The following is a 27,352-nucleotide window of genomic DNA, read 5'->3' as shown; positions in this document are numbered from 1 at the left end:
AGACTCCCCACATCCATTCTCCTACTGCAGAAACAGCTTTGCTCTTTCAAGTGGTTGCGAGGTCCACACTTGGAGGACTTTTTCTTAGATTGTAGGTAAATCCAGATATTATGATCATTTAGCGTCATCTGCGTCTTTAACCCTTTAAAGTAGATTATGGTACTGATGAGATGAACCAGACTGACTGCCCTGGAAGTCTGGACCGACTGTATCATGGCTCCAAGTGTTCTACCTGTTTGTCCTTCCCCACAGCTAAAGGTGTCCTCTCTTAATCGAGAGGACAGTACCTGCTTGAACCATATGATGAAAAGGTTGCAACAGATGTGTATCTGTGTATCTATTAAATTCATAGATCCCCATGCAGTTCTGCTCTGGCTGGCTGTTAAAAGCCAATTTAAATGTGTTTATGAACCTCCTAACTTGTTTAGTGCTTTATTCTACTTGGTCACCTAAATTGAAATCACAAACTGCTAGGTGATGTGCTGTAAAGGCCATATAATGCTGAAACAAAATAAATTTAACAAAGACATTACTTGAGGAGGGATAATACACAATTATGGAATATTAAGGTATGGTTATCTAAGTAAAGATGAGATCAAAGTTGGCAGTTGCTTGAAATGGATGGCACCACGTTGCAACAGCCATTTTAACAAAGTTGCAGATGCCTTTTTTGTCTTGTCTCTAGGACTACACTTTCTTAAATATTCATCAGATGGTAAGTATTAAGTCTTGGAGGCTTAACACTTATACAAAAAAGTGGGTAGAGCCATCTCTGTTAATTTTTGATCACTGTAACCTTTTCAGAATAGAGCCCTCATGATCCCAGTTTAAGAGTTAGTAAATGACCTACTTTATATTTCAATTATTTTGATTTTTATTTTATAGCCCCTGTCACGCTTTAAGCCAAGAATTCTTCCCTCAATGGAACAATTGGAGAAATGGCTCAGGCTTGTCCTTCCACGTAAAATGGTGCTTTACATTACACTCAGGAACTGCTCATTTGCTAATGAACTCTTTCAAGAAAGGCATTGCTCAAACAGTTGTAGTAACATATCAGAAAGTTATTTATACAATATGCCTGCCATTTCATTTCTCTGAAGGAAATACTAAAAATGGAAGAACTGGCTTGAAATGAATGGGAAGATCAAATCTGGGAAAAGAATTATTAAACATAAAGTGTAATGGATGTAAAATGGATGTCTGAGAGCAAAGTAAGGAAATTAACTTCATTTCTACATTATTGCTTAATGGAGGCTGACTTAGGAAAAAAAAAATCCTATCCTGATTAAATTTTAGAAAATTCACATTTCTTATAGCTGTCATTAAATGAAAAGGCAGGGAGAAAATCAAGGACAGACTGTATATGGATTGATAGCACAGTTATTTTCCTACCAGGAAACGTGTCATATGCCCAGGTAACTAGGACAAGCTGTCAAAGAATAGAAACATTTACAAGATCGTAGTGTTTATAAAGGCTACAAGGTGATGTTATCGCTTTTTGAATTCTTCGCTTCAAAAGGAATTTTACATTACCATCTGGTGGGATCTACATGTAGAATATTTTTAAAATATTTTAACACTGAATTAAACTTTAAACTTTTGTTTTCCCATTGTAATTGTGTGTATATACATACATCTTAATATACAATTGGTTCATTTGTTTTGAATTTCTGTGATTGTTGAGGAAGTGACTGGCTTCTTAATTATTACATATATGCTTTACATGTAAGCACACTCAGAATGATGCAGAGAGCAACTCCTGACAGTAACAGGGACCACCGTGAAGAGCCAGCCTCATGTACACCAATCCGTAACATGGATACTGTGCAAGGCACTTCTTTAGCAGAAAGGAAGCCAGTGACAGAGGTGCGTTCATTGATACATTCTTTGCATAAATCGTGGCCTGCTAATACCCACAGTAGTCCTTGCACAGAGGTGGACATACATAATGTAAAGACAATGTTTCTTTCAGAAACTGTAGGCCAAATCAGATGCTTACACCTCAGGAACACTTTAAAGATTGATTTGAGTTGGAAACGTGAGGTGAGACCACATTATTTGCCATTCCATCAAAGCCATATGCAACCAGGGCCTCCTGAATCAGTCTTTGTGCTTCCCAGGATGGGCCAAGCCCTCTCCCCCCTCAAAGAACACCCCATTTCAGATTCTGCTTTCCCAGCATCTTTCCTCAGTCACACCGCTACCAGGTCAGGTCATGGAGGACAGGGCTTGTTACTTTATCAACTCTGTATCTGGAATAGTATCTTGAAGGGTATCTATCATGTCCCAGTCCATTTTAATCCATCCAGACCGCTCAAGTTCACAGAGTCCTGATGTGTGGTGCAGCTCACATATGTCAGATCACATGATGATAAATGCATATTCCTGCTATACCAGGGAACACTGTTCTCCCACTCGGGGATCCCCAGTGCCACACAAACCAACACACCCACCAGCTCTCCAGATCTCTCAGCCCACTGCATTTGGTGTATGAGTTGACAACAGTAGCAATTCTTCATTGCAAAGGTGTGAGACCAGCATGTGTCAGCAAGGGAGCACAAAGCCAAAAGAGCTTCATCCTCAGACTGTGAAACCTGACGGTTCCATGAAGGGGGATTTTTGTCAGCTATTTCAATATATTCTCTCACTGGAAAGGAGGGAAAAAAAGGCAACTTCTGCAGCAAAATGCCAGTTGCCTGGACAGCAGCAAGAGCAGCCATTCATTAATCTGGATATACCCTGTCCCACTAAGCACTAGGTGTAAATGGCTGCAATCCTTACACTGCTTCACAGTCTCCCTATGATCCACAACTGCAGCACTGAACCTAACTTAAACATACTCCCTTTACACGAGACTTGAAGAAGAAATGGCTTGGGGTAGCCAGCAGAAACATAGTTCGTGACCATAAGAAGAAAAAAGCTCTATTTTTATCTCTTCCTGCTGACACATGGAATAGCACACACTTCATTCAAGCATACACGCAGCTGCTCAGTGGCTGGCATTTCTGCAGTGGCTTAGAGGCTGGAGGAAGTGCAGTCAAAGCACATCTACTGTGTACCGAGGAGAAAAGACAGCAAAAGGATGCTTTAAAATGCTGTGCTTGATCTAGTTCATTCTACTCACCAGAGGGGCACACAATTCTGAATTTTATATTCAAAAACATGTGTGCATATTTACTGAAACTAGCACTAATATTTTATACTCTTCCTGTAAAAACAGTATAATCGTGCATGCAGATCTTCGACAAGCAGCTATCGACAATTTTTGCATCAGCAATTATCCAATTTGCATGTCTAGTGAAACAGCTCAGTGAACAGGCAAACAGATTTGTATCTCTGTGGATGAGCAAATCTGCCAGTTGCTTAGAGCTGATGTGTCGGTCTTGAGGAGGGGACAATACCTGGAGAGAGGACAAATATTTAGGCTCAATAGCAAATACTGACATGAGCCATATAGCCTTGCCTATGGTATCTGAGAGAAACAAATAACAGAAATGAATTATGATGGCTTTACTGTTTTTTTGCAGGGGCCAGAGCTTTCTCTTTAGCACATAAATATTTTTTAGAGATACAGACACTAAAAAAAAAAAAAAAAAGGTGAGAGGGGAAGCCAACAATATGCCAACAAAACAACTGTTTATAAATACTGAAAATAATTTGTTAATTGCTCAGCTGCTCTCTTCAGGGTCTTGGTCATTCACCGTATACCAAATGGTGCCAGGTGGGATGACTTTCCCCTTACTGAAGAAGCTGAGATAAACTCATTGATCCAAGGCCACACTAGCACCCAAAGTCACCTGTTTGGACAACTGTGTCTGCAACTGCACCCAAACCTGCAGAGCTTTCTTAAGGCAAACCCTGCTATTATTCCCCTCTATAAATAACTTAGGAATCAGTTCATACTCCTCCCAAATCTCCCTCTCGCTCCTGCCTGCAGCTTTGTTTTAATGCTTGTCTTCAGAAGCCAAAGTGAATCCCCCATTTCCTGCCTCCTAATCCTCAGCTATCACAAGCCTCTCTGCAAGTTTGCTGTGGCTCCTCCAAGTAATTCTGCTTTGGGCTCAGTACAAAAACTGCATTAAGAAAGAAAAATGCTGAGCAGGTGGCACTGCCATAGTCTAACACACACAGAAAGGAATCAAGCTTCTTCTCTTATGGCTCTTGTATTTTAATCACAATTAAATAATGAAAGGGTATAAACTGCAGCCTGAATTTTCTCATGTAGCTTTTTCTACCCAGGTGGGATTTTTGTGTCTCTAGTCTTTGCACTGTGACGTCATGCCCATTCATCCTGCCAATTCTCAGAATATTTGTCACTTTATTTAAGTATCAGTAGTTTTGTGATTTTGTGAGAATCTCAGGTTTCATGGGGTGGGGGGGCAAGTTACTTTTCGCTGCTAATGCACCAGAAAGCAAATAAAAGGAACTCATTCTTTGTTTTTAAAAAAATCATAATTTTTAAAACAACCTCTACTCGAGGCTTGAGTGTTCGGGATTGGCAGTATAGGACTGCCCCAATGCAACTTCATGGTCTGTTTATCCATCCTATGCTCTACACCATCACGCATTTAATAACAGGTGCTGTCCCTCACCCAAGCATCTATGACAAAGAGAACATGCCATGCATGCGCTACTGCTGCAGAAAAAGCAACTGCCTTCATAGATCTAATTCCAGTCAATGAAAAGCTCATGTCTGAGAATCACAGGGCTGAGTAATCAATAATCATGGTCTGCAAGACAGAAAAATATCTTCCGATGGCTTCCTTCAAAGCTGTGCACCCGTTTCTGGATTCTTTTTCAGTATTCCAGTATTATGCTGCTTCCCTAAAGGCTGTGTGGACCAACACTGTTATCCTGCGTAACTGTGTCTGGCACTTGACCTGAATATGTTTCTCCCGATTAGGCAGTGACATTCTCATCTGGAAACTCTGTTTGTACATTCAAACTGTTGTCTCAGCGTAAAGGTGTACCCGAGTTATTCTGAAAACCCAGCTGAATGTTTGCTAGGATGTACTGTCTGTATCTCAAAAACTTTAGTGATTAGTATGATTTGGAAGCTTTTACCTCCAGATTCCAGAATCTGCTGCAACTTATACCTCCCAGCCTGTGTGTTATGAAGTGAGGAGTCTCGGTCAAGTGGTGGGAGGGACAAATCTCCACACTGCAAATAACAATTACAACATATTTTTCCCTTACTGCCAACCTCAGCAGAGAAATAAAAGAATGATTAACACATAAATAAGAAATAGCGAGTGGCTACTAGCCTTGATTCTTCCAGGTCAAAGATGAAACATAAGCAGATCTGCAAAGGAGGTAGAAATTTCTGCCCAGCACCTCTCCTCTGCAGTAAACAGGAGACCTCACTGCCAGGTGCAACAATTTGCCCCCTTTCACAAATACTTAATTTATCTCAAAAACCAAATATTCCCCTTACCTTAATCCATGTTATATATTTTTCATATTTACCATTAGAATTGCACAGTCTCAGACCACATGTTCTGTATGAAAAAAACCTGCAACGGTTGCCTCTTTTCGGAGTGAATAAAGGCTGTTCAAAACATAAACAATCCTCTCGTCTCCTCAGTTCCCCTGCAAAAGCAGAAAGACTTTGTATACATCCCACAAGGCCAAAAACTCAGTATCTGGCAGAGCAGAAAGCAAGCTCTGCTCTACAGGAACACCTATTCACCAGTTTCAAGAGTAATACTCTCAGCATCTGAGCTGACCTATTAATCCAACATATGAAGTGAGCAGTTGTGATCCAAAAGTCAGGACCAAGGGTATCAGATTTCATCAGCAGCGCTATATGTTGAACATTGGATTGAGTAGCGTGCCAAAACTGTTGTAGAAAATTGTATTTATATGTTCACAAAAATTAATACCATAGAATTAATACAGCTCCACTTTTTACCAGTAATTACTCTGAAGTGCAAAATGGCCAGTTCTCTCATTTTGTGCATGCTATATAATGGCTGCTAGACTTTTTGAAGGCTCAAATGCTGCTACAGCACTATATAATCTCAGAATTAAACAAAATCAAATCTATAATCCCTATGGTTTTAAGAAAAGCCTGGCGGGGAAAAGGAGGAAACAAAAAAGAATCATAACTCTGATGATGTAGAAAAAACAAACAAGAAGTTCAATTTTTTAAAATCAGATGATCTTTGGATGTTTGACTACTGAGCTCTGTACATGGGACTGCACAGTAGCTTTCAAGTAACTTCTCAAGTATAATGTTCTGCACAGCTCAAAGGAAAGGTTATTGCTGTGAAGCCGAAATGGTAGAGCAAACATTTAATTACTGTGTTCTCCAATTCCCAGCCTGTACCTCAAAAGTAGATGTACAACCAGTCCAACGCAATCTTGTCCACTTTTGCCAGAATCCATCAGCATATTACCCAAATCCCAGGCAGTAGTATCAAAGACTGTTGAAATGTTTGGAAAAAAAATAGTTTGGCCTTCCAGGCGCTGTGTGTCATTAAGGGAAGAGATCAACTAGATTGGGCGATCTACATTCCAGAAATGAGCTAAAAATAAAATTAAAAGAGATACAGATAATTAGGAGTCTCCAATTAGGAGTCTCCTCACCACAACCTCAGCATTTCAGTTCTTCAACAGGAGCAGGTACAGGTAAGAAGATGACTGGCCAGCCCATGTAAGGAGAGAACAGCCACTTGCTTGTGCAGTAGAGCCTCACTTTCCATAGAAAGCACAGGCTAAACATGCATGTAAGATTTTCACTCATTTCCAGGATTCAGAAGAAAACCTGGGGCTCTCCCACAACAGTAACTTGACAGCCTCTTCATTTCAGTACAAACAGAAAATAATGAGACTTCACAGAAGTCCAGGTCTCACTGGTCTTGGTCTAGGACTGCTCCTAGAGCATGAGATGCAGTGATAGTCTATGCATTGCATGAACCACAACGGTTCAAAGATGCCATGAGGAAGGGCATGCCGATGCAATGCTTATCCACACCTGAGGCTCTGCATAAGCAAACCAGGGAGCGCAAATGGGAGAAATGTTCAGTATTTTTGCAACTTCACTACAATATGGAGGAGCCATGCATGCTGAGCATAGCCTAAGTTGTTGTTACAGCGTAGCTGTAACCCGTCTGTATCTCATCTCTAATTTCAGAAATCAGTGTCTCCAGTGCGGGAGTTCTATGTTCTTCTTGCAGATATCTAGTCAATATTCTACTTCAAAAATAACATATTTTAGAAGAACTAATTCTGTCAGGGGATTACTATACTTCTCAAACCCCTTATCAAATGCTTCATTATTCTTGGACATAGTATCTCTTTTGTTGTTTGTGTTGTTCTTACTCAGATAATGAAAGTCCTTATCTTCCTTTTCTCTTTGTTATCTGTTAGATCAACTCTACAACAAGATCAGTTCTTGTTTTCTCTTTCTGCCAACATGTTTTCACAAGGTTGATTCTCTAACAAGCACAACAGTCCTTTGTTCTGAACATGCAGTTCCACCATTTAGTCTGTGGTATCCCTACCCCTTTTTGTGCCAGTATTAGTTCTCATCAGCAGCTAACTGAGTTGCAAATTAAGTCGACACAAGCCTTTTCAGGCAGATCAGCTCCCTGAACCAGCTAACTCTATAGTCAGAGGAGACACAATGCTGATTTTGAGAGAGGACTGGAATGTATAGCAAGAACTAAAAGAAAAAACAAAACCAAAAATCCAAGGCTTAGACTGGTATAAGCTGATATGGAACTACACAAAGCCCATCCATTTAGTCCACATTGCCTCCCCGAAGTGCAGGCAAGCTCTTCCCCGCTACAAGCCTCACTATCTTCCCTGCCAGCTGCCTCCATGTTTCTTGCAATACAAGCTGGGTAAGAGCAGGGAAGTATCTCATTGTCCTAAAGTTGAAACCCAACTCTTTTAAATTAAAATTACTTGCAGTAAACCTGCGACACAGGTAGGACTACAGACATCAGGACAGAGATCTGCTTCCTAGTGCTTCCTCCAAATGCTGCTTTGTGCAGCCTCTCTCCTCCCTCCATCCTCCACAACCTTGCTTAACCATCACCAAAAAAGAAAAAAAAAAAAAAAAAAGAGAATAGCAGCAAAAATATGTCATGCTCATGATATCGCTGTGCTTTACAAAGCAGGGATTTTTATTTTGGTTTCCTAGCAACTCTGCAGGCCAACTTGGCGGTGATTTTGTACTGAGCACTACTTAACATAGGGTTGTCGCAGCTCTTCTCAAAGAGATGCTTTAGACTCTTTAACTGCCTCTTTCTCTCCTTTAACGCAGAAGTGGAGTGCACTCTAAGGCTGCCTGGAAGATTAGTGTGAAGCAGGAAGAAACACCTACATTTTACTTTTACCTACATTCCATCCTCCGATGATTTTTTTACTCCACATGAAGGAACTGTGAAGAGCTCTTAAACTAGTATTTAATTCAAATTAATCAGGGAAAATGAACAAATGGAAAGAAGAATCTGCAGATTAGCATGAAGTTATCATCAAAGATCTCCAGCCAGGGCTGACCTCACGTCATAGCTATGAAGGACCCACATGCAGTTTCTACAATGTGTGTTAGAAACACTTGCCATCTGGGAATGGTAAAAAGAGAAATACCAGGCAAGAATGAGGAGGTTAATTGTAAACTTTGATGAGGATTAAGCTTTTAAAATTATATTTGACATATAATTTGAAGATTCATAAAAATGCATGGAGAAATAAACACCCATAGCGTCAGTATTGACGGCTGGGAATATATTTTCCACTGAGAACAGCTACAAAGCTGGCAGAAATGCTCCGAGCTTCCCATCATGCTGTCTAGCCAACATGCCTCAGAAAAGATCAGAAGTTGACCCTCATGGATTTAGTCTGCATGACCCACTGGCCTCCCTGCCAGGGCTGCCAATCAGTTGTGATAGTGTTTCCTCCAATGTGGCAAATTGCCTGGGGGGAACTGGATTGGGATCACCAAATTATTTTGCCTGTTGGCCCAGAAGTAAGTAGTTCTCTTTCCCATTAACGGGTCTTCTAGATAGGTTTAGCTGCAGTTTGAAAGTCTGTACACTGAGATGGATATACTGACTTACAGTGTGGAACAACAGAAGAGTGCTTTATTCTGTCTCCAGACTTCACTGCTGAAAATAGTTTTACTATATAACTGCACCTGCACTCTTCAGAGGGGTAAAGACAGGGATCCAGAGTGGACCACAGTGTGTGTGGTCCTTGTGAAACTCTGTAACCTTTCTTGCCCCACAGGAAATAAGCTCAATTAAAAGCAGAAGGTGATGTTCATCATGGTGCTTTATTTGTCCCAACTGAAGTGAAGTCTGGGAATAACTGGGGCAGATAATCTGACACTAATGTTATTCATTTATTTTAATTCTTCTGTTTCCAGCTACACATGTGGGAGGCTCTGCTACCTACTTAGCATAAATTTGCAGCAAGATAATAATCTACCAAGAACAGGTAATTTTTGCCATGAAGAGATGACATTATACATGATAACTAGAGAGAACAAATTCCTTTGGAAAGCTAATGAGTAGTGTGGTGCTAGCACACTCCTCCTGCTGATAGTCTATGCATGCCACAGTTGCAGGTTACTTCTTTGGGCCAGCTTACCCTCTATATGTGACTGAATATATTTGACTCCAAGCATTCAGAAAGGACACCGCTTACCATTACAGTCTGTCTGCTTATACTGTCTGAGATGACAATGGGAGCAGTTCAAAATGGTATGACCACTTAAACACCACTATAGGCATGCAAGTTGATTTACCACTAAGATGACAGCCTCTTGCTCCTGGGAGCATACAGGATCACAAAAAACTAATGCAGCACAAGACAGTGAAAAACTGAGAGTAGGAGGGAGGAGAATGTAATTTGCAACTGTAGATCCTGAGATGTGTTTAATGTGTAATGTTCCTTGGTGATGAAAAATCCAGTTTGGATTTTGTCTTAAAAGCAATGTTGTAAGGTCTGCAGGCAGACTTTGAATGAAACCTGGGGGAGGAATTGTTCATTCCACATTTTTCAGTATTATGATAATATTTTTAATACAGGTTTTGCAATTTTTCACTCACTGCCTTTGTCCAAAACCCCTCTGATTTTATTCTAAGTCTTACAACATTCTGTTCTTCCTTTAAGCTCAGCTACCATATTCAAGTGATTATGTGCAACAAAAATATCAGAAAATTGAATCAAGAGAACTAAAGAAGGTTCAGGACCTTCCCGATTGTTTTTGAGTTCAGTCTATGGTTTCTTGATTTTCAAGTACCTCCCAATGTGTGAAAAATCTGAATGTGAAAAAACTGCTGAAATTACTTGAAGATCAGAAAGATCAAGCTTGCCTCTTGGAAATAACTAAGTATTTCTTTTTCAAGGTTTGGATAATCTAGCTAGAATAAGCAATCCATAGGACCAGGCACTAGGCCAAGGAGGTGTGATTACAGGATAAGAAGATATAACCTAAGGCAAAATCCCTCGGCCAGCTCTAGTAACCACAGGGACAAATGTAGAGAGGGAAGGGCAGACGACCTCTCTTGACATTAATTGTCTAAGTGAGCCTAAGGAGATTAGCTGCACAATTAGGTATTTAATCAGTGCCACTCCCAGCCTGGGCAGCAGTCTGTCTTGTGTGTGCTTCAGTATTATATGCCTGAGATCTGACCTTTACACGGAGATTGAATTCCCTTTGCAGCCCTTTAAATCCCACCCCACTCTATGCAACAGGATAGCACACACACCCCAAGAGAGCCTGTGAATCCATCGGCACAGGATTTGCTTGCCAGTCAACAAATCTTACTTGCTTTTTCAACAGCTCCTTTTCTTAACAGTCAAAAAACAAGGCACAAGACAGAACTGGGCCACTAACAACAGCAAATAAAGCACATGCGCTGTTTGTAGTAACAAACTCAATCAAAATATAAGCAATTTAATTTCATCATGTTCAAACCACTACCAGTGAATTCTGTTCTAGCTCCAGTCTTCTTGATAGTGTTTATTGTGGGATGAATTGCTGCTGTTAACCGTTTTGCCCTGGTCGCCTCTTGGTATCTGATCCCAGTACTGCATGCTGAGCTGGGGTGTGTAGGCTCCACACAAGGTCCCGCAGGCAGCACCAAGTCTCCCCTGCCCTCTCTGAACCTGTCCTATCTACCTGTGCAAGCAGTAGCAGCACGTTATTTTTCTCAGCATAAACACATAGAAACAATTTCCATAAGACCCCCAAGGGTTTGTGGTGGTTTTTTTTTTCTTCCTAATCAACCCATTTATTTTGCTAGCTGTGTGTGCATGCTAAGAGGGGATGCTTTTAGGGATGGGTGACTGTAATTATACAAGACAAGAGCAGAGAAGCTGCACTCAGATTCATTCCCTCCACAGCCAGAGCCTTGATTTTCTGAGAATTAAATCCCCATAATGAAGGGGATGCCTTTGCACGCTACTATTACTGTTTTACATCTCTCATTACACCCCCTGAGTGCACACAAGTAATGACTGAATGAGTTCAGAGTTTAGCTCTCAAAGTAAATTCAGCATCTCTAGGTCAATATTACATAAATAGTCAGAATGTGTGCTGGAAAAATATGCACAGTATTGCGGTATTGCTTTCTCTGCTTTGTTCAGCCCAGTTCTATTCTGGCAGTCCCACCAAAGCAAGGATACAGCAAAGAGATCGGGGGGTGCAAAAGAGAGAAACATAATGGCCACGAGGAATGCGAAGCAGCCTCTGCCTGCTTCTTTAAAAGCAGGGCTTGTGAGCTGCTAAAGGTCTGACATTGCAGGCCAAGGGCCTGGAAGCACCGCAGTGAAACATGAAGGCTGAAACAATTATCCCATAGTGTTCAGGAAGCTCTGACCTAACGGGCTGTCTCTGGCTCAGCAGGCTGGAGAGGAGCAGGGAAGGATGGCCCTGAAAGAGGCTCACAGCTCTGGTATTCTTTGCTCACTCCTGCTGCAGTGAGAGCATTTGGGGCCAGGTAGATGCTGATCCAGTCCTCAGCATGGCCACAGAGCACCCTGTGATGAGAATAATTTTAATTTTTCTGTACCTTGTTTTTTTTCCTTTTTAAAACAGGATAATGATCACGTCCTTTCCCTTGTGTTCCCAGACTTTGCGTGCCCTGTTCATGCAAGTGGTAAGTTCCTTAAGGCAAAGCTTGTCTTTTGCTATTTGTATGGGCTTTGTGTAGTGCCATCTGACCTGAGAGGCACTGCCACACTACAACATTAATAACAGACACTGAAGCAATGCCTGGTTACAAAAATAAACACATGAAAAATACATTCATGACCCTTGTGTACAGCAAAGTGCTGCACACAGGCAGACATCCATTAGGGGAAGATGTAATATCACAGTGTGGTCTGTACTCGCTCAATCTCTTTTCTCCTTCCATCGCTTGCAATATAAATACATTCCAGATCAAAATTTGTTGGAATTGCTTAGAACCTTCCTTATTTTATCCACCCATTTTCTATCAGATAGTGAATTGTATATTGCAAGGGATAACAGGGTTGAAATTCCTCTAGAACCACGAATATCATAGGTTGTTTTAACATTTACTTGAGTATATTTTCTTTTTAAAAAATCTAAAAAGAATAAAATTAAGCCCACAGCAGCAGAGAAAGAGGGAAAAAAAACCCCCAAACCCAAACCACACAAACAAAAGGGAGGCACAACACGGAGAAAATAAAGCAGCTGTAACCTCATGTGGAAACAATTTGATTACCATCAATTCCCTGAAGTACTGACCAGATAAACACTTGTTTAGCTTACAAGTTCTGACAAGATCATAACCCAAGGTAGTACAGCTGCAAGTGAGTGATTTTTCTATTTATTTATTGAAACCTCTGAGAAAATAATAGAGATGGGAATCAAAATCCATGTCTTCTGTGTAGCTACAGAATATTACTAGTAGGCATGCAACACAAACTCACTGGTATTGTTACTAAGATCACAAAGAAGCACAAGCCTAGAGCAATGGACAAGTGAAAAAGTTGCTTAGATTTGAAAACCGAACTTATTTTACAAAATAATTTCCTACCAGATGTCTAGGAACCAATCACATCATCTCACAAATCTATTTCTTTGTAAGAAGTGTTGTCTCCCTCCACTTTTTGCTCAGTTATAGCATCATTTGGGGTATGTCTAACTTCTAGATGGTAGGTTAATCAGGGTGGGAAACCTGATAAACTGGCTGGAGTTTTTGGTGTTTGATTCAAAAGAGTTAACAAACTATTGGTCATTACAGACATAATAAAATTAACCATTATCAAAATCAGGTACTTTTCAAAAGATGTTACTTTGTCCTAGAACAAAGAGTAGAGTTAGTAACAGCTATCAAATGAGAAACATTTTTTAGGTGCAACTGTAACTTCCATTTTGAGGAAGAAAAGAGATTATTATAGGAAAGGATGAATTAAGTAGACAAGGAGTTATTGTCATTAAACTTTCTCCTAGCACCTAAAGATAGAAATCATAGCCAGCTAGCCAGCTAAACTGCTTGTGTAAAATCTCTTACTTTATCACTCCTTAAAATGACAAAGTCTTAACCTGTAGCAGCTTTTGTCGACAGTTTGGGAAGACTTGCTTCATACTATTCAGTCACAGAAAACCACTAACATTTTGCACCCATTACTCTTATTTTATTTCTGGTTTTAGAAATTTTGCAGGTCTCCTGTATTATTAGTATCTCAGCTGCAGCTATCAGTCTTACCCGAACCTTCAAGAAATCTGCATTGGAACAATCACCCCATGTGGAGATCGGAAGCTGGACATGGACTTTGGCAAATTCAACAACTGGCTCCAGTCAGGGACAAATGTGGCCCTAATCTAAATGGAAGGACTGCACATGCACAGGGACCTGACTAAATGCCAAGATGCATAAATGCATTCTGCATTGCCTGGGACTAATGAGAAAGGCTAATTCCTCTCACAAATCTTTGCAGCAGGTGGAATCAAGAATTCTCCACAATATATGAGGACATAAACTCTTCCAAGACCATTCTCTTTCATAGTCAAAATGAAAAAGTCTTATTCAAATATATCAAGACAAACAGACCACACAACTTTGAAGTTTCCAGCATTAGCCTTTTTCAAATTCTGATGAGTCCTTTTTTTTTCCTTACATTGAGTCTTCAAGGACTAAGGTATCACACACTATTAAATCTCTCATCCGTGTCATCTAATTTACTTTGTACACTCCACTGAAAAATAATGGACCCCATAATAAAGATCACAAATGCTATTTCAGGTCAGTCATGGTTTTTTTGCAGCTAAGAGGAAAATAACAAAATAACAGAAAGTAAATTTAACATTAGCCAACTCGTGATTGCAGTTTCTGTATAATATCATCTATCTTCCCCTCCTTTCTTTGCCCACTCAGCTGAACAGAAATCTAAACTAATCTATTCATTTACCTAGTCCTGACTGCAAATACTGAAAGCCCAAACTGCTGGTTTGCATGTGGTGAAGCAGAACAGTCATCAGCTTTTAAAAAATAATAATCAGTATGTCAAGCTGCATCTGTCATAAAAATACTTATTTTTTGACATGTTCTTTTGAAAAATCTTTCTGATTTCAAAATGTTTTTCTTCAGCCCAAGCAGCATCTGAAACTCTCAGTCCTCTCCAGCTTCCATCAGGCTGTCAGAAATGAGAAGCATTTATCACAGAAAATTCTTAGTTTGGTATGAAACGTTTTTCAATGTTGATGTGTGGCCAAGCCAGTGAACTACATTTCAGCATTCCTGGAATAACAATACAGAGGGGAGACACAGTGGACAGCTGAGCAGGAAGAGACCAGGGTCATTAGATGAAAGGAATAAACAAGTTTTGAAGAAAAACAGGGAAGAGAGAGGTGCATGCTTGGCAAACAAGACAGATGACAGGAAAGAGGTGAAAATGGAAGAAACAGAACTGCAAAGCAGAAGAGCAGGAAGTATACAGGGAGTATCTTGGGAATAAAGTGTACTGGGAGTAGAGGCAAAACTGGGGACTGCATCACGTTGAAGGTCTCAGCAACTAGGTGGAATTAACTTGCGAATTCAATGACCAAGGTCAAAACATGAGATAAAAGAAAGGGATTTAGCCTTATATGGTCCTTGCAGATTATTTCTATTTCAGTATAGTGTCATTGCTCTGCATCTACATGCTGGCGTGATTTCCTTCTCCAGATTCTGCTGAGCTGGTAGAGATACTGCAGCTTTAAATAATGATTTTAGTGTGCTTTATGGGGATGATTTTTTCCATGATTACAAGAGGCTGTGAAACAAATCTCTATGATACTTTACTGTGTATGCTTAGGAACTAGTTAAACTGCTTATGACCTTCATTTTGGGGATTTACTAAATCACTGATGTGAAGACTAATTTTCATGAGAAACACAAATAACTTGGCTGTTTGTATTTTCCCTATTTTCTCCTTTAAAAATATTACACATATTTTCACAGTGCTTCTTAGACCACTTAGGGTACGGTTCTTAGGGCTCGTATTTTGATATGTAGGTATTTCTGGTTTTGAAAGTTGGAATTATGAAATTCCATAGAAAATTTGTTACTAATTAAAATAAATATCGAGGATATAGACGTGCACAGCTGCATTTTCTAGCTCCTTCCATTTTAAACAGCTGCAGCATTCTGCAACAAACCAAGATCCCAGTTTTGTATTCTGGGTTGCTAATTAGTTATTATCTTTTATAGCTTTAATCAATGAACTGCTAAAGCTAAGCCAGACCACTGTTCTCTGCTGTTATTTGTCAATTAACTTTTAACAGTCTCAAAGAAGCAGCACTTTCAGACCCTGCACATTCTTTGCAGTGACTGCTTGACAAGTCTTAATTAGACCCTTTTTCTGTGGATAAGGAAGGTCATTTGAAGAAGGTGAATAGAAACTCACTGACATTTAGGAAGAAATTCTTCTCCATTTACAACCACAGTGTAAAGATATAACGTATTTCATATGATATATCTCAGGTCTCATAACTCTCAGAGTTATTTTCTTAGGCTTTTTCTCTTTAAACTGAATTTTTAGAAAAATATTTCAGAGGCCAAGAGCCTTGTAACAGTACTGTGGCCCCCTCTGAGCTTTTACGGGAGTGTTATGCCTACTGAATTTCAAGAACAGTGTCTGTTGCAACAGTGAAAGTGTCAATCTGAAAAAAAAAGTAATTAATTCCTTTTATGCTGATGTTAAATGGACTCAAAGACACAGACAGATCAAATGATTATTCCATGAAAAGAACAACTAACTGCAGTGTGGCTTTCTGTTGCCCTCATCACAATCTATTACCCAGTCTCTGTGTGCCAATCTTCTTTCCAGTGACCTATGCTCAGTAGTCACTTAAGAGTCTACACTGTGCCGTTCCCAAAGCTGTCTGCCTCCTGTAGACCTTCTAGCATCCTTTTCCAATTGTTTCCCTCTACCAGATCCTCTCTGCTCACTTTCCTATGCCAAGATTTTTACTGGTGTCCCCCCTCATGTCCTTAGATTTCTCTGCTCAGATCTCTCCTGCTTCCACTAATGCCCTATCTCTCATCTGGGCCCTTCTCACGCTGTTCTGTTGGAAGAAGGTGTCTCTTTCTGACAGAATGTTTTTATTGAAGTAGGATTTACTTGCTTGACATACAAATTAGTCTGTGAAACACAGAACTGTGTATGCCACAACTTACACTAGATAATTATAATAATTCCTTCTCCTATCAAGGCATTCTTGGACATTTTTATTAAAATCCACGCAAGCATCCCCTTTCCTTTCTTCACAGGTTTCCCACAGTCATTCCGTCCACAACACTCTACCCCAAACCAGCAATACAAAACTTACCAGGAAGACTGACTTTACCTTTCAGATAACTTTGCTTATTTGCCATATTTATAGTTGCTTCTCATTTAATTTTCAGTACTCATCACTTATTCTACAGCCCATGCCCCATCAATGGACCTCTTCTGCATTCCAGCTGATTGCAGCAGGAACCGTCCTCCGAGAGCGACATAAATCTATTCCAGAGCAACTGTAGTTCTCAGCATAAAACCTATGAGTCTCTACAGTCTTTCAGGACAGTCTGAGAGTATATGGGCATGGAATATCCCTAGCTAGCATGGCATGTGTAAAAAGGTCACAGTTAGGTGGGAGGTAAGGAACAGCAGGAAAAACTGAATAGAGAGGAAAGCCGTGATGGACACAAATTTCAGAGGACAAACGTTGAAAGAGTCAGACTTGGGGTGATGGGACACAAGGAGCTATACATCTTTGTATAAAGATTTTATATATACACAAGCATATAGATATAAAATATATATACATACTTATATACATATATAGCACATACAGCCCTCTTCAGACCTAGAGTTGATCTCTGGGTTTCTTGGTTATAGTATTCCCCTGCCTTTTCAAGCTATGAAACCCACAGCTAACCTGTCTCTCCTGCTTATTTCTCTTAAGGAATAGCAGCCAATGTTACTACTGCTGTTTACTTGGCCAGTTCAAGGGATAAACATATGCACCACGAATGTCAAGCATGGAGGACTGCCCATGTTGAGATCAGTAGATTCTGACACAGTATAATTGCTTTTTTCGTAAGAGTGCTTTAAAAAACAAAGCTACTGCCTCTCTTCCCCAGCTAATTACCTGGGAAAAGGAAACAAAAATAACAGACATACTTAGAAGAATGTTACCACTGCAAAACTAGAAGAATAAAATAAGCATATTTTAGGATTGCATTTGCCTATGCAACTTTAGTTCAGTCCCTTGTGCATATTCATAAGGCTAGACACTGAAATCCTAGCTTCCTTGAAGTCAGTGGGCTATTTGCCATGGACTTCAGAGACGCCAGTATTTCACCCACGGTCTTCACCTACGTGCTTCCAAATTTCAGATGCAGATTCTTCTACGAGGTCCTTTCCTCTTTTGTTTACAGAGTTGTCTGAACGGAAGTATTTTTTTCCCTCTATATATGCAGTGGGTGGCCCAGTGCCTTATTTACTGCACACAGATAAAACCTACATTGAATAGAGGATTTAAAATTCCTCATGGCTGTTTTTCATCAGAAAACCTTATCGTTCTCCTGAGCCTTATATGTGCTATGAATGCATCTTTAGACTGTTTTGTGAAGCACTTGCATTACCAGCTCTGTTTTGTAGACTGGAACCTGGAGCACAGAGAAGTACATACAGATTTGTCTAATGCCCACTAATTCTAAGCTCTGAACTACGCATAGCTCTGATTTATTCAGAATCTTCAGTGTTGTATGTTTAGAGCAAAGTTTCTGTTCATCTTAGTTTCTGTTACGAGCTCCCACCATTTCTGCAAATCAAGCTCCATTTATTCCAAGTTAGGCGTCCAGAAAACAAAGTTCACTCAAATTAGCAGTCACCTATAGAAAGTCTGATATAATCACCAAATCTGTCAAAGGACGTAGAGCAGAAACCAGAAATCTGTCTGCATTTCCTGGACTCACTATATAGCATGTGGGGGACAAATGAGATGTCCCAGAGGGCTAAACCCAATGGTATCCTCTACCCAGAGGGAGTTTGAGCCTTCTTGTCCTACCTCACTTGGAACTATCCTGACTACAAACCTACAAACTATTGGACTGGTGCATAAGAAAATGCAAAGACAAATAAAAAATGACTCAAGATTCACTGTCCCCTGCATGGGTGAAATATGCAATAAAGTCAATAAGAGTGTTGTCAGTCAAATGAGGACCAGGTTTTGCTCGGGCAACACATATTTGCTGAAACATCATGTGATGTTCGAGTACAGCTATGCATTAGGAATTAAGGATTTACTGATTTAATACTTGACTTTTTCATCCTTCTTAAAGTGTTCCTATGACATCACCTGTGAATGCTCTCATTGATTAACACTCTGAATCTGTCTCTGTGAGGTATCTTATCCGTGGCTTTTGTGGATTGCTAAATTAAATGAATGGTTTAGTGACAAACTGATTGGGATTAATCAATTGACTAAAACAACTGCATGGAGAATGTGTGCACGGAACAGGCTTGGAAGTGGTTTCTAGTAATCAGAAGTCGAGACCTGCAGCTGCCACACTATGCTGATGATAACAGAGATAACAAATAGGTTATCTAGGAGTTTATCTGGACCCAGGTGCACTCCATTCATATGCAAATGATATGTCAGGAGCAAATAAATGCATTTGTTGACTCAATCGACTGCAATTGACCATAATGAGTTGAAGCTCTTCTGAAAAGCATCAGTTGTGTACGTTAACCTGATGAAAAATATTACAGGTCTTGAACCTAAGCCAGAAAAAGAAAGAAGCATTGAAAGAGATATCTGTATGAAACTGCAGACAGGATTCTAAAACAGTGGTAGTAAATTGCTGAAAACATGATGCAGGATGATGTACTTAAGCTATGAAAATTAACACAACCATTAACTTAACTGAGATTTCCCTATGAATTGCCTGTTTGCTGTCAAGGACCAGGGATATCTGTAGCTTTTGCTTACAAAGAGTGGAGAAGAATATTACCTGAAACCCACTAAAAAAAGGGCTAATTAATGTTATGTCAGGGTCACTAATCACTTGGGAGTGGACAAAGATGAAACAAATGAGTCTTCATTGTGCAGGAAAAAGTATGCATTTACAAGGAACCTGATTCACAAAAATTGGATTTAAAGGTAGCTGTAACTAAGCATGGGTATTCCGTAATGTCATTTTAATTAGTCACATTTTCCTGTATGGCAGAAAAATTTCCTGTTGCTGAAGGTATTTCTTGAAACTTGTCTGAATAGATTACCTAGAAATAAAACCCACAGAGAAACAATGATGTACAATGCTCAGTCCAAGGGCCAGAGTAAACAACCTTGGCACTTGGACTGTCACCTCTCCAGCTGCCAAGCTCCACAGAGCCTCCTGCCAGCTTCTCTTCTCACTATGCTTTACAGTTTTCTCCACCCTACATAGCCACCAACACACAGAGCAGTGTGTGCGACACAGATGCATTCATTGCACAAGTGCCTCATTGCATGGTCATGGAGGAAAAGAGCAGTAAGAGCCAAGGGTTACTGCTGCTCCTCAAACAAAGAGATGTTCAGGTTCCCAAAGTGAGTCTAAAATGATAGGACCCAAAAAGAATAACAGGGAGGAGTCCAGATAATGGAACAGGGCTCTGGGACCCAAATGCCAATGGACCTCCTCAGAAGACAGGACCATCCTACCATTTACATTCATGTACTTAGAAATCTGCATTACCAGCAAGCAAACATCTGGGTGAATATTTGCATCCATACTGAACTTGGTATAAGGTAATACACTAAGCCCTCAGTCAAGGTTGGTTAGTGCAGCTGAAAGCCTGAGGGAATCCCTTGTAAAGGTTAGAGTGTACTTGTGGTGACATTTTCAGATGCAAGCTCAAGTTATGCACCCTTCATAACATGCACAAGCTGTGTCTTCCTGCAAAGCCTGCAACAGAAGGACCAGCACACGAAAACCAGGTAATTATAGCCAAGGGGCCCGTTATATATTACATTAATTTCCAAATCTGTTTCTGCAGACAACCCTTCTGCAACACCAATGCAGGTCTTGCTGGGCACCATTAATTCACGGATATGTTGTAACTGTGATTGCAAATCCTGAAGTTGCTCCTCAGCCCTTTATCCAGGTAAAATTCCCATTTAAGCCAAGGGAAAGTTTTGCACCAAAAAAGGATTAAATAAAGAAGCTCTTACATCTTTTCTGCTGGAGATCCCACTTCTCTGCCTTTGACCTGTCTCAGCGATATGAGCGTCACTCCTCATTTGAATTTCTGGAGGACTCACAATGCTCGCAGAGCTGTCATATAGGACTCACAACCCTACACAGGGCATCCACTAAGTTGACAGCTTAGTTTGGGCATGACTGAAACCGCTAATCACACCAGTGACTGGCTACTCCACTATGTCTCTATATTATTCCTGCTCCATCATAAAAAGTGAGAATATTTTATTGCCTGCACTGCAAAAGATACAGGTGATTTTTTTTCTTAACTCAGTGAGGACCCTTTGCCAATTCTTATTGACTGCTGTGAAGTCATCAGTCAGTGACTGAGTAAATGAAGCTACATTCTAAAATGTGGGTTTGGTCATTTAGTTTGACAAGCAAATAATTTAGTATCCATCATCGTGTACTAGTGAATGAAAATAGCTAGCAAAAAAAATAGGTCTGATTTCACCACAGAAAATGAGACAAGACATTCAAAGAGACTTACTGGGTTTGTAAAAATAACAAAGGGAGAACTGATAAGCTCCTACCCCAGTTTCACTGTTCTTTTGAAACGCAGGGCAAATCAGCTCCAGACCCAAGCATTTTGAATCTGAATACACACACCAGAACTGAAGCCCTTCCATTATTCCATTACACAAACCAATAACGTCCAAAGGTAGGGTGAAAGCTGGGATCAAGGACTCTTATCTCCAGCGCTCATCGGGGACTGAGTAAAGAAAAATATGTATTTTCTGCTTTGTTATTCCACTCTACTTAGATTCCACAGATTAATTGACAAGAACTTCACTCAGAGACACAAAACAGAAGAAAAACTAAGACAAAAGCATTAGGAGGTCTACTTCAGTTAACATTCAGTTAACTAATGTCAATCCTCACATATATTCTGGATTTTCACACCTTTACCTGGAGTAGCACTGGAGACTGTTGGCCACTGCTGATCCGGCCCTCCTGGTCCTCCACGCAGGACTCCTGCCTCCTCCAGATGCACAGCACTGCATAAGCATATATCATAGTTAGATTATACAGTTCCCCTCTGCCCTGGGCTTTATAACATTTCCCCTTCTTGCTACTCTTCAAGGGTAATAACTGTTTGTCACTGTGCAACTACTCCTATAGTATTGCATGATGCTAACGAATTCTGCTGGAGCATCGGAGAACTAGCTGTTTTGACTTGCAAAAGATATCTTCGATTATTTACTAAAACACAGTTGTGGCATAATTTATGAAACAAACATACCTGCAGAACACTTTGCTTTCATTGACTGGAAGTTGCTAACAAGGAAGTTACACAGCTTCTTTGCTGTTATGATGTATTAGCATTAAAGCAAATGATAAAAAGCTGGTGGAGTTAGTTCTGATCTTCTGTCATTATGCTGCTTTAACAGATCCCACCTTCCTGGGTTACTGCACGCTTCTCGTGAGCAATTCAAAAAGAAATACATTTTCTCAAATGCAGAAACTAACACAGCAAACTTTACGGTGTCATATCGTGAGTACCTGGCCTTGAAAGCACCACTTTGGGTATTAGCCAGCACCTTACATGGAAGGAAAAGAAAAAATCTGCTACTATTAATGCAAAACTAGGCACGTATTTGTGTGCAATTCCTTGAAGAAACAGGATTCTGTGACTGTGTCCCTGTTTTTGCTCATCTGCTTCTCAGCTCCCTTCCACACTCCCAGTTGAACTTAATGGACAGTTTCAACCAAATGTGGCAGATGTCAAGGGTCCTACGGATACCAGATTTCTACAGGTTTTCTGAAAAATCAGCATGTTATGAAAATCATCATCTGGGCAGGTCACACAGGGTCAGAACCTGAGATTTCAGGTAAGGACAGGGACTGCTCATGTGAGAGAACAGAGGAACACATACAATTTCCCAGAAAGGCTTCATTAGCTCCCCTGTTTGTGGGATGAATTGCTTTAAATGAGCTCTGACTTTTCATTTATGGTTCAAGTAACTTCAGGCAAGATCTTGAACCCTGTATAGAAAGGAATGTGGATCCACAGGGTCAAGTTGGAAATACACAAGAGCACGCCTGACTCTGAGGACTGGTAGATAAGATGCTCAGGTAGGCAGGAGAATTCCTGCTTCTGGATCCTGCTCCCCAGACTGCTGATTCATTTTGCAGTAAGCAGTCAGGGATTAAAAAAAAAAAACAAACCCAACAAAAAAACCCAGCCGGAACATAAAAGAAAGAAACCAGTTTGCCCAACAAGTCACAGAATCAAGCTTGCTCTTTCTTCCTTTCCTTCTGGTCCCTGAGGTTTAGGTTCCTTTTTACACAGCAGCCCAAAGTCAGCTGGAGAGGTACACTGTGCCCTCACCCACATGAAGCACAGTCTCAGGGATGGACAGGCTGAATCTGAGTTTTGGACTTCAACCTTATGAAGACCCTTCAGCCCTGTGGATAATGGATAAAAGGTGAGGACTACAGTCCCATTGCACCAACAATTTTAGGAAAAACATACCGTCCTGCCCTTTGTAGTGCCACTAGGAACTGCTGCAGCCTTGTAATTGCATCTAAACCTGTAAGGTAGTCTTATTAATCATGTCAGATTACACCTGAATATAAAACCAGTTTTCTAATCTGCTTGGGAAGGGAGAGCAAAAATATTATTTTATTTAGGCTCTACAAAACCAACTTTATTATAATTCTCTTTTACCAGGTGTACTGAGTAGCAAATTACATCAGAGACTGCTTGTGATGTTAAGCAGAGGACTTTCAAAGATGTCTAAAGAGATTTGGACACAGCCTCACTTTTCCTTCTTTGAAAATCCGTCTCATATCTTCAAAATGTCCTTTAAACTGTATTAATCATCTTGATTGCACCATGTGGTTAATAAACCGACTGCAGGAGCAGCATCCTTTTATGGTAACAAGAGACAAGAAGATGGAAAACCCATCGATGCTGCAGTCTATTGAAACATATCAGCATTGATGATTAGAGGGGGCTTTAAAGTAAACAAAAAGTGTATAATCACAGTTAAATAATTCAGTAATTGGAGCAATTATGCCTTGACAGTCAATGTATAAAAAGGCAGGAGGTAAACACAAAAAAAGCACAGATCTACGGTACTACAATAATAGCGTAAGATGCAGTCAGCCTGAATCTGTAACACTTGGAGATTGGAAGTGACAGCAGCAGAACTCAAGTGCTTTCCATCTCAGTGTACAGATATCATCAGTCTAGGGCATCAGAGGAGCCAGACAGCTTTGTCCTTTTCACAGAGGACAAAGACAGAATTCCCCATCAAGTGGGGAAACGTCATACGTACCTTTGCATTCCTGCCCTTAGGGATGCAGAGTAGCGCCAGTCAGGATTGGGATGTTTTGGCTGTAGAAACAAAAGCCCAGGATAACGTTGTTAATGTATGTTGAATGTGCTGAAAAGCATGTGCATCTGGCTAATTTTGTCAGAAGAGTCTATATGGAGCTACTCAATTTTTGTGAACATTCAGAACTGCCAAATCTTTCTACAAATCTAAAGAAACTTTCAAATGGACACACAGAGAGTGTCTCAGTAACAGAGAAACTTGTTTGCATGCCAAGGCCTTTGGCTAGAGATGATCTCTGTGGAACAACATTTAATGCTGGAAACTGGTGAACAGTTATTTCGTACATTCATCAACATTCTGGGCATAGGGAAAAAAACCCATCATAAATCCATAAAACACATTGTTTGTTTATCTGATAAGCCAAGGAAACTTGAGCTCCTGCACTGAATAGCATCTGCCTGAGGATGTATAAAATACAGCCCCCTGTGAAGGGGACATGCGGGGCAGTCTGTTTGCTGTGAGGTTTCTGCTGGCATTTAGTGTACTGCGGAGGACTGCACTAGATTGTATCAGATTTGCAGACTGCAGCAAGTCTTTTATCAAAGGCAGACGTGTTCTTTCATAATACCAAGAACTACTACATTCTCCATATTCATGAGAGGGCATAAAAGGTGGAAGGGGAAAATAGCCAGCAATACCCTTTGACCAACAAACCTCAGCATATGCTGACCTGCTGCAGAATGGCTTGCTAAATGAAGAGATAATTAAGAAATCCTCTGTTGATCAAAAATTGCTCCAGAAAATCTCTTTTGCATTGTCAGGGAACCATTACAATAATTTTCAACTACAGCCAATGAATGCAAGCTCAGGTCCTTTAAAATTAGGCCTTAAGCACATAACAAGGTTATTTCTCAGGATTCTTAAGACAATACTCTGCATGTGATATCGCAGCCAGTGCTTAACTTCAGGCACTTGAATTCAAAGAGAGAACTTATGTCCAGAAACATAATGGACTACACTCATTCCTGGTCTGTCTTGTACAGTGCCAAACATACAAATAATATATGACAGTAATGGTTTAATTCTCTTCAAGCTATTGGAGGCAGATCAGAAATGAATTTTTCCCATTACTTGAAAGAGAAAAAGAAAGTGTTGAATGCTCTGAATTATTTAAAGCCAACTCGGTCTTTCCTCTTGAGGCTTGGGGTATGCTTTCCCCTGGATCAATAGGTTTTGTTCAAATAAAAATGGAGCAATTACAACTTACAGTATCAGTCTATCACCATATTTCCCAGGTCCAGCATCACTCAAGAGCGAGATGCTCTTGGATGATGTGCATCCTAGTATTCTTTATGGTTTGAGTTACACAAAAGGGAGGAGGCTGATATTTGCAACCACACATTAAACATCTGTGCTAGCAATTTCCTTCCCATTTAGCCCCCAGTTCTCTCGCATGCTCAGGTTCTGCTGAGTTTAGCAGAAAGTAGCTTGACAAGGAGCCCATTATGCATGGTTCCAGTATTTTCTGATTCATTCCATTTTGGCCCCAGTCCCAGGGATGTCAGGGCAACTCTAAAGTCAACCATGTAGTAATAGTCAATGAAAGAGGATAGAAAATAATACCCACTGATCAGATCCCCTCCTGAGTTTGCCTTTCTTGATGTATGGAGGGTGCTGACACCAGAAGATTTGGCTTTTCCTCTGCTGGGGATTTTCTTATAGCAGGGGAACTGCTGAACTGGCGGTGGGGGGAAAGCCCCTTCGCTCTTTTTTGCAAAGGGGGTGCAGGTTACTAATTTGTACAGGCTTATAGGCAGTGTGAGGAGGAGGAGGAATCTTACCACAGTCCCAGGCAAAACACAGATGAAGTGAGATTACATCAAAGAGCTGGAAAAGTCTCACACGAGTTGGGTAGGAGTGAGAAAAGAGGAAAACGGCCACTCGCTCACAGTATATAGATTTTCGTTTTTCAGCTGAGAGCTTTCCAGCTCTTGGCTAGAAGACAAAAATCTATGTGCTGTTGCAGTGGGAACTTTCAGACACCAGATCATAAATGGATGATGATGGCAGGAGAAACTCATCAGTTAGAAATTCATCATTCATTCACTCCACGTGCATGGACCAACATTCACCATGTCAATATAACAGAAACAGCAGCAATTAGGAGATTGTGGTATTTTCAAAGGTTACTATCCAGAAGCTGTGGCATCTTGTGGCTACTCCCGAACAGTTCTCTATTTGCTACTACTCTTAGGCAGGGCAGTAGTGCTGCTCCCAGAGGAACAAAAGAAGGAAGGAGGGGACAGGATCAGAACAAAGTACTCCGGAGATGGAAAGATCTATTGCCACAGTTGACTTTCAGACCTTTCAGGGGCTGTTTTTTGTTTTTAACTGTGAAAATTCAGTGTCTGGGACTTCTCCATTTTTGAAGTCTTCACAGGAAGAACAGGAGGAGCAGGCAGTGGGGCAGCAGTCTGCCTTTGTCCAGACCTATTCTCACCCAGTTTTACCATGTGCGCACTGCTTGCCTGGGAACCTTCGGACCTCAGCAAGAGACGCACGTTTGTCCCACACTTGTGTTATCACAGGCCAATGTCCTGCAACTGGAAAAAATGGTGAAATTCCAATTTTGTCAGTGTAACTGGCTTCTCCTTTTGTTCTGCTACAGACTGTAATTCTTTAAGATCCTCTGGTCATAATAGAAAAGGTATTTCAATACACCTTTAAATGCGATTGGGCAATTAGGAGCAAGAAAAGCAAAAAAGCATGACCAATAATAGAAGTGACAGACCCACTGAAACCTGCCACGTTGACATGTGCTCTCACACAGCACACAGTCACTGTGTCATGACACAATATGGCCCCTCTCAAAGTAGAGCTGTGTCTTCAGCACAGTCCCAGGGGACAGGAGTCTGCACGGGCTCCTCTGCAAAGCCCTGTCGCAGGCTTTGCTGTGAGAAGTGTAGCTGTGTCATAAATCAACATCAGGACAAGGTAGAGCTGGCGAGGAAGCATGAGTACAGAGAGGAAGCACAAAGAGGAACACAGACTCTGAAGTAGTCCAGATGCTTCCCAGTTGTACATCCCCATACTCTCTCTATGTCACACAATGCTGATGAAGATCTTATTGTTCCTTTTACCTCCCCAGCTCCCAACTCATTACAAGACCCTGTTTATCACATGCCAGTCCATTCTACTAACTTTAAGGTAATCTTAGCTTGCCATTTCCCTCAGAGATTTTTGGAGGCCATGTATCAAGTCCAGTGGTCCTGTCCTTACCATTCATCAGTGGAGGTGAGAAAAATCACATGATCCAGCACAGAAGTAATCAACCATTCCCTGTTTCTCCCATCACCTGCTTTTTCTCATTTA

General features: G+C 40.6%; 1 protein-coding gene across 1 annotated transcript in view; it reads right to left on the bottom strand.

The window, feature by feature from the left end:
• The window catches only part of LOC127021790 (protocadherin alpha-6-like), a 100,087-nt gene that overhangs the window by 12,525 nt on the left and 60,210 nt on the right, over nucleotides 1-27,352 (bottom strand). Inside the window, 2 exon segments of the mRNA XM_050905029.1 lie at nucleotides 21,606-21,694; nucleotides 23,981-24,039. Of these exon segments, the coding sequence (XP_050760986.1) occupies nucleotides 21,606-21,694; nucleotides 23,981-24,039 (148 nt within the window).

The sequence above is a fragment of the Gymnogyps californianus genome, chromosome 14 (assembly GCF_018139145.2).
Source record: "Gymnogyps californianus isolate 813 chromosome 14, ASM1813914v2, whole genome shotgun sequence".
NCBI lineage: Eukaryota > Metazoa > Chordata > Aves > Accipitriformes > Cathartidae > Gymnogyps > Gymnogyps californianus.
The sequence above is the reverse complement of the archived record's forward strand: the minus strand, read 5'-3'. Positions and strand labels throughout refer to the sequence as shown.